The sequence below is a fragment of the Sprattus sprattus genome (genome assembly GCF_963457725.1).
Source record: "Sprattus sprattus genome assembly, chromosome: 14".
NCBI lineage: Eukaryota > Metazoa > Chordata > Actinopteri > Clupeiformes > Clupeidae > Sprattus > Sprattus sprattus.
Window position 1 is genome coordinate 4,462,058 of NC_137912.1, and position 8,965 is coordinate 4,471,022.

At 38.4% G+C, this 8,965-nt stretch overlaps 1 protein-coding gene across 1 annotated transcript; it reads right to left on the reverse strand.

The window, feature by feature from the left end:
• Nucleotides 1–1,644: 1,644 nt before the first annotated feature.
• Nucleotides 1,645–8,570, reverse strand: LOC308374985 (poly(U)-specific endoribonuclease). Its single transcript, XM_080850997.1, has 8 exons — nucleotides 8,517–8,570; nucleotides 7,283–7,382; nucleotides 5,969–6,080; nucleotides 5,271–5,392; nucleotides 4,862–4,974; nucleotides 3,908–4,061; nucleotides 3,215–3,282; nucleotides 1,645–2,742 (listed from the first exon to the last, which is right to left on the reverse strand). Exons 1-8 carry the CDS (start codon nucleotides 8,525–8,527, stop codon nucleotides 2,553–2,555), a joined length of 870 nt encoding a protein of 289 aa, XP_080707123.1. The 5' UTR covers nucleotides 8,528–8,570; the 3' UTR covers nucleotides 1,645–2,552.
• Nucleotides 8,571–8,965: the final 395 nt, after the last annotated feature.

Sequence of the window (8,965 nt, forward strand, 5' to 3'; positions counted from 1 at the left end):
AATACATGTCATGATTTCACTCCAGGAAGTCATTAAGATCGTTTTTATCACTGTTTGAACACAGATGTATAACAAAAAATAAAATAAAAATGAATGTTATTGTTTGATATGAGATTTATCCTTAAGTGTATATAGATGTTCATTGAGAAATAACTTGTAAGAGGAATCATTTTCTTTCATTACTTAATTTATTAATTGAATCTACTGACACAAAGAGGCTTATTAATGACTACTGTTCAGATTATTTTTCTTCAGATATAGATGAAATAAAGTGGGTCATATTTATAGAAACTGCTGGAACTTCAGACCTCAAAACCATAAAAGGAGCTCACCGTTCCTGTCAACCCCTCACTTCATCCGTCCGTGAGCAATCGCTAAGTTTACTCCACATGGGACCCGTCCTCCTGACTCATATTGTCCAGTGGATGCCCCTTAGAGCAACTGTGGCATTCACGTCTGTCCGCCTGGCTGTTTGGTTTGGGACAGCTGAGTTCAGGGAGGAATGTGGCTCAGTTGAGCTCAGAGGCAAGGTCAAGGGGTCAGACGCCAACATCCGAAATGCTGCTCCTGAATGTGTGTCCATGCATATGGTATAGTGAACATTTACACTACACTTTATACACACTGTTCCTGAATGTCTGTCCATGCATATAGTACTTTATGTGAACATTTACACTACACTTTATACACACTGCTCCTGAATGTCTGTCCATGCATATAGTACTTTATGTGAACATTTATCCTACATATTATACACAATGTTCCTAAAAGTGTGTCCGTGCATATAGTACTTTATGTGAACATTTACAGTACATATTATACACACGTATATTACATTTATAATAACGTTGAGTATTAAAATGAGTGGCTGTGAGTGGAGTAAGACCTAATAGATCTATGTGTAGGGTTCTGTACACAGCCGTGTGAACAGAGTACTGGTTTGTGTGAAGCTTTCTTTCTGAACATCAGTAATAATTGAATTGAATTGAATAATTAACATCAGAATAATTAACATCAGAATAATTAACATCAGTTTATAATTGGTACGACCTATATAAACATTTTATTCAACTGCATTTGAAGAAATATACTGCAGAGAAGATGTCATTTGAACAAATATACTGCAAAGATTATGTAATTTGACTGCAGGGGTTATGGCACTTTTTATTTCTGGAATGACTTTCTGATTACAGGAAATATTCAGTATTTTAACAAAAAGAGTCTTTAAAGGCACCCAGTGCAACTTTATGTAAACATTCAATGAAAAATAAACATTCAATTTCTAGTCTTTTTTACACGTAGTAAGTTTCAATAACTCCATACCATTACATATCGTCATTCAAGGAGCAAAGATGAGACGTCATTGTGTGGTGAGAACTGATAGAAAATCGTAAACAACAACAATCGCCGGTGGGGAGAGGCCATTTTTCCATTGACTGGAAGCCTGCTGTATTTATTGTAGGTTACAAAAAATAAAGAAGATGGCGGCGATTGTTGTTGTTATCGATTTTCTATCAGTTCTCACCACACAACGACGTCTCATCTTTGCTCCTTGAATGTCGATATGGAATGGTATGGAGTTATTGAAACTTACTAAGTTTAAAAAAGACTAGAAATTGAATGTTTATTTTTAAGCCTCGAAAGTTGCACTGGGTGCCTTTAAATGTATTCTTGTCTGAGGAAATCTTATTTCCATTTTCATGCCATGCATGAACATCATTTTTACAACTTTAAACAAAACTATAAGAAAAGGAAACTTTCAAATTATGGAAATACTTATTGACTACTTTCTCCTCCGCGAGATAAAAAACCTTGCAAATGAAAATGTAATAATGCAGGTATAAAAAACAGTTGAACAAATATCCTTTAAAACAATGAAGGCAACATGTGATTCGGACTGGATGGTTGTTTGGTGTGGACATATGTTACATAAAGTAACAGTCAGGCAAGAATGTGTTTTAAAAAATGTTACACAATGTAAAGTGGCAGTAATAATTAATAAGGACAGAGTTTAGGAGGAGTCCATGGGGATTATTGACAGCTGTCAATATGCCACACGCTCCGACATTGCAAAGTGCCCCACCTCCTTCCCATGATCCACCATTTCATTAATAGCTCTAAGCCTACATTAGCACATATCTATAGAGGGTGTCACCGGACATCACACACATGCAATCTCCACTACAGGCATCCCAGGACCACGGCCAGCTACCAAGCACATCATCAGCACTCTAAACTCTTGTACGAAATGTGCTATATAAAGAAAGTCTGACTTACTTACTTACTTACTTACTTACTAAATTAAGCATTCTGATGGATGAACTAGTGAAATTTAGGTTTAGCATATGTTGGGATGCCTTTACATTCAGGCATAAAGTAACTAGAAACAAATAAAAAAAAATGACCTAAAACATCATATTTCACCTCTGCATAATCTATACACAGGATCAACGTCACTTGCCTCATGCTTATTTTGGGAGCTCATCTACAGATAATGCAGTTATTTGGTCAGCTTTTGTTTACATTTGTACTTTTAGCTCAGGCGCCACATGCTAATCCCTGTTATTGCTGCTAAGCATCTTGGGGTAGGATGTCCCAATAGAGAACCCGTACCGACACACGACCACCTCCAGGAGGTATTCGTCCACTTTCACCAGCACCTTGGTGACCTTCTCATCGGACGTGAGGAAGACCAACGTGTAGAGGGCCACTTCGAACTCAGGACTGACCCCGATGAAGGAGCTGCACACAACAAAAGCACACGACACTCATTTATAGACCTATAACTGAGATCAGATGGTGCTCTCACTATCACAGGCATTCATTCAAGACCCATCATCATGTGTTACACCGAATAAGAAAATGTCCGTTCGTATATCTTTAGTTTATTTTTACCCTAAATTGCAAATAAGACGCAAAAAGTCTTGATGCTGCTTTTGTGAAGTGAAGGGGTGACTGTACCAGTATTTCCACTGTACAGCAAACGGCAAACGCTATTTATGAAGAATAACCAGTGGTCTGTGTGTGTGTGTGTTTGTGTGTGTGTGTGAGTGTGTCCAGTGATCAGTGGTCTGTGTGTGTGTGTGTGTGTGTGTGAGTGTGTCCAGTGTTCAGTGGTCTGTGTGTGTGTGTGTGTGTGTGTGTGTGTGTGTGTGTGTGAGTGTGTCCAGTGATCAGTGAAGGCTTTACTTCTAGTAGTGCAGTCAAGATATACCTGCCCATTGGTTTCACCAAGTCCTTCCAGCTGAACTGCAGCGTCAGGACATGGTCGTCCTCATCTGGCTGAGCACAAAGCACACGCAAAACATATGATTAAACACTGAAACCTGCACTAACAAAGACAATGCTTTCCACACACACTCACACACACACACACACACACACACACACACACACACACACACACACACACACACACACAGACAGACACACAGACACACACACAGACACACTCACAATCACACACACACACACACACACACACACACACACAGACACACACAGACACACTCACAGACACACAGACACACACACACACAGACACACACACACACACTCACTCACTCACTCACTCACTCACACACACACAGTGATGAAATACTACTACGGCACATAAGTGATCCCAGCTGTCTGACTACTACATAGTCCAACACACACACACACACACACACACTAAACCTGGGGTGCAAAACAGCTACATATCATTGAAGTCTAAAGATACCTCAAAAGTGCCAATATATGTGACCCCTGGTCTAACGTTTACTTACCTTAATTGGTAGGACCTATATTAACATTTTATAAATATCCTGCAAAGAAGATCTCTTTTGAACAAATATACTGCAAAAATGATGTCATTTGAACAAATATACTCCAAAGAAGATGTCATGTGACTGCAGGAGTTACTTACTGTATCCTTATTGCCCCTGGCTCTGTAGCCCTTGTAGTCGACATGGCCATGTTTTTCCTGCAGATAAAACTGAACCCAGTTGTGCAGGCCCATAATCTCCTTGCCGTGCTTGGTCTCTCCAACAAACACATGCTCAAAACCACAGGAATCCTCCCTGTGTACAGAGAGTGAGAAAGAGAGAGTGACTATCAAACGGACAGTGCTCCTTAAAATGAAATGTTTATGAAGAAGTATTTCTTAAGCATGATAAAACTCAAGAAGGACGACAGGGCTATCAGTCCAATGGGTGTGCATAACGTAAAGCCAAAATGTCCTGACATTTAAGGTAAACTTGTTAATTGTAATGGAAGCAACAGTGCCACCTAGTGACAAGTATGTATACAGCCGTTTTATTGCCACATGACTTCCTGTTTACTACAATCGCACACAGTTTTCATTTATAACAGGGACAGTGCACGTGAATGAACACTACTCTAAGTATGCCACAGTAAGTCAAAGAGTCAGAAAGGCTATTCTATCTGTATTTTCATTTGTGCACACCTGCACTGCATTTTTTTGCATTTTACCTCTCACTTTACTTTTTTATATATACACTCTTTATATATATATATATCTGTTTCCATACTGTGTTCTGTAGTACTTATGTTATGTGTAGTACTTAGTGTGTTTCTATGTTTTATGTTATTGTGTAGTACTTATTGTGTGTGTATGTTTGTGTTTTTATGTTTTTATGTTTACTGTATGCACCCATGCACCAGAGCACATTTCAGGTAGGCTTACCTACTTGACAATAAATCTGTTTCTGATTCTGATTCTGATTCTTCTGATTAACACAGATAGAAAAGCTATGTTCTGTTGAGATAACACACTCTTGGATGGGTTGCATATGAGCGAGACTGCAACAACCAAGCACATGCAAACACAAAGAAACAACCTGCAAGACAAGAGACTCACCCGCCACTTCTGTCTCGATGGTAGAGGCGAAACCAGATGTCGAACAGCTGTTTCTTAAACTGTTCCACGTCTGAAGAGGCCTGTCCCTTCTTGACCAGGTACCTGTGGGCACACTGTGAGCACAAAATACTGGAGTCATGTAACACACAATCTGGTCATTTAAGTCACTTAACACACTATTTGGTCACTTAACACACTTAACACACTATTTGGAGTCACTTAACACACTATTTGGCTATGTTCATGCAGTGTTATTGGATATAAATAATATCCTAAATTTCCCTCAGGATTAATAAAGTATCCATCTATCTATCTATCTATCTATCTATCTATCTATCTATCTATCTATCTATCTATCTATCTATCTATCTATCTATCTATCTATAAGCAAGATGCAACTCCCTCGTACCTTCATGACCTCAGTTTGGAGGATGGCATCCAGAAACAGATGGTTCTCCATCCTCTCCTGTGATGTGACAGTCTCGGACACACCCGTGGACATCTCATAGTTGTCAAGGAGATTTACGAAGTCTGCAGACATTGTTGTGTGTGTATATATAATGGTGCATTAATGTCGTGAAATGATTGAATTTAGCACAAGGCTCAATGCTCCTCCTAAATATAATTATTTATTTATTTTTTGGTAGGCTACCAGAACAGCAGCTGCAATGTGGACTATGAACTAAACTATGAAAATAAATAAAGTCAAATTATATACTTGGCTTAGAAATGTGCAAGGAACGTGTGTTTTTCAAAGTATTGAAGATATTCTAAATGTGTCATGTTTGATTGTACTCTTGTCAATATCCAGATGACCAAAATAAAAAGGAAATAATAAAAAAAAGGAAATAAATAAAGTCGTACTTGAAAACACCAGGTGCTGTGCTCATTTTTTTTGGTAGGCTTACAGAACAGCAGCTGCAATGTGGACTATGAACTAAACTATAAAAATAAATTAAGTCGTTGTAAAAAACTACCACCTCAACAAATCCCACTCACATCATTTTAGCGAACTGTTGAACAACCAATCGATTTCAGTTATATTGGAAAACATAGACAGAATCATCAAGGACTTTGGAGAAAAAAATCTCACTGATATGTACGTACGAGCATAGGTCTCAATGCTCCGCAGCTTGTCCTCATCCACGTATGAGAAGAGTGACGCTCTGGCTCTGTCTCTTGCCTGGTTACTCCCCCTAGCCACATAGCCTGCTCGTCCCTAAGCACACAGATTGATAGATAGATAGATAGATAGATAGATAGATAGATAGATAGATAGATAGATAGATAGATAGATAGATAGATAGATAGATAGATGGATACTTTATTGATCCCGAGGGAAATTAAGGCCATCCAGTAGCTTAACTTACATACATACATGATTCACAATAAATACAAAAATACAAAAATCATAATAAACACAAAAACAATAACAATACACAAAGGGAGAACATGTACACAGGGGTGGGGTGTTTACATATAACATTGTGCAATTACTTGTGACAGGGCTTCAAATAGTGGAAAGTAGTGCAAGAGTGTTCATGCGCATGTGTGGATAGTGCAAAGAGTCCTGTGCTTGTGTCTCGTTTATAGACCTATAACTAAGATCAGATGGTGCTCTCAGTATCCAAGGCATTCATTCAATACTATCAGCATGTGTTACACGGAATAAGAAAAAGTCTGTTTGTATATCTTTAGTTTATTTTTAACCTAAATTGCAAATAAGACGCAAAAAGTCTTGATGCTGCTTTTGTGAAGGCATTACTTCTAGTAGTGCAGTCAAGATAAACCATTCAAATGTTCTCTTCTGGATTTGACTCAGTATGTGCACTATGACATACTGTGCCAAATCTATGCAAACTTATCACTTAACATTTATTCAAACTGTAGAACCTTCTCATTGTAAATTATAAAACAATTGGGTTCTATCGCGTTTTTTAGCTGTTTCTGATTGGACGAGGGACGTTCCATGCTATGGTTTATCCCACAACAACCCAACGGGGACTTTTCACAGCTAATAATAAATCATAATAATAAATCAGTCCGCGATGAAACATTCTAGCATTGTGAAACTCCCTCTTTGGTTCTTCACAAGAAGTCATATCTGAGCTGGTACTCGTTTTACACGAAGATAGTCTGTTGACTTTTTGCCTACACTAGTCGCCTCTAGACATTCTACGGTCATGTCAGAGCATATTTGAAATATATCTCATATGCAAATTTGATTGGCTGAATGTTCGAACATGTTTGGGTCGCAACCCAAGGGTTGAGAACCCATAGCTGGTGAGAGTTCTCTAGAAAGACTGTTCCAACCGTGGATAAAACAGTGGAAGGCTCCTTATGGCAAACATACAAAGGACAGCATTTATTTAGTGACATTTTTCCTAATATTCTACTAATGCCACCAATCAATGACTTTACCTGCACTGAGATGGTGTAATCCTTTCCAGGCTTGAGCCGATTGGCATCCAGGTTCCACATCTCATTCAAGACAGCAGAGATCTCTTCATCCACACCATGACTGCAAGCACATGATAAGCACAGCATTCACCCCAATCATAAGATAACAACAAACAAGGATGTGATATGATCAACACCAGTGCTGCTGATTAAATAATCAATAGGCGTTATATTTTTAGACAAAAAAGAACCAAACAAGCACCTGAAATCCACACCACAGTCAAATCTTTTTTTCGCCATAAGTGTTGAAACCTGGGTTCCTCTATTTTGCTAAATCAAGCAAAAATCTAAAATGTTGGACTCACTTCTCTTGTCTTATAGCCTGGGTGTCAAACCACTCAGTCTTTTCCAAAACTGTGCTGTTGCTGGTGACCCTAAACAAACATCACCAAGCTAGGCATTGTCACAACAAACAAAAGGGGAACCGAAATAAAAGTCTTACTCATGTCAGCTGCAACTACACTGGAAAATTTACGACTGAAAATTGAATAATGAATTAGCTCTACTATTGATAGTTTTAGATCAATAGGATTGGTTTTTGTTTGTTTTTACTTTACAGTCCAACTTAAAGAGAATGAATTTGCCATTGCAATATAAAAAAAAATGTTTTGAGAAAAACTCAAAAAACAACCCTATTCTTCAATCTTAAAATGTTTTAGTGAACCTCCATTTCCAGCCTCTACTCAACAACTTCTCAGTTGTTTCCACGGCAGTTTATTCTGTGACTTGGTCAGTGGGGCTGTCAATATAGCCTACGCGCACAAACGGTGCTTTCCTTACAATGCTGTCACTATAGCCTACGAAGTAAACAAAACAGTAAAGAAGAATAGGACGCCTACGGGTTTAAGACTTGGGTTACCAACTTCACAAAGAGTTCCCCCTGAATAACCCGACGACCATTTATTTTATCGCAGCACTCTAACCACGCTACAAAATTCCTTGAGCAAAAGCCTACTTGAAAACACCAGGTGCTGTGCTCATTTTTTTTTGGTAGGCTTACAGAATAGCAGCTGCAATGTGGACTATGAACTTAACTATGAAAATAAATAAAGTCGTTATAAAAACTACCACCTCAACAAATCCCATTATCATTTTAGCGAACTGTTGATCAACCAATCGAATTCAGTTATATTGGAAAACATAGACAAAATCATAAAGGACTTAACAAAAGTTAACTTTGGAGAAAAACTCTCACCGATATGCCATTATTACTCTTCGGTTTTTGCTTCCGTGTAGATGTAGACCTCTGTCACCAACATGAAACGGATAACTGTAATCGTTTCACAATTATAAAATAACTGTCTATCAAAAACAACACCCGCCCTTAATTAGACGAACCAAGGTTTAATTGGTTAAGCCTTGAAAAGAGGAGGGGTGCTTCGCTTTCTTGTCCGGATGGAGAGGAGAAGCCCGTTGTAAAGGAGTGGCTTAAAGCAGACTTCAGGAAGAGACAGGGAAAGGTGTTTGGGACATTCTAAGGGACTTAAGCAAGATACTCTCACAAATAATTGGCCTGATTACCTGGCACACGCTAAGAAGTCGTTTTTAGTCTGGCTGATAGTTAGCTAACGTTTACATATAGACAGACGTTTTGCCATCTTGGGTTAGTTCACTAAAAGGTTATACATGGTAAAGTTAAGCATA

Excerpts from the sequence above, each read along its gene's own strand:
- LOC308374985 (XM_080850997.1), bottom strand. Across the intron at positions 5,393-5,968 it reads GAGCATTGAGACCTATGCTC|ACTTCGTAAATCTCCTTGAC; the intron begins GTACGTACATAT and ends CAATGTCTGCAG. Across the intron at positions 4,975-5,270 it reads TCCAAACTGAGGTCATGAAG|TGTGCCCACAGGTACCTGGT; the intron begins GTACGAGGGAGT and ends TTGTGCTCACAG.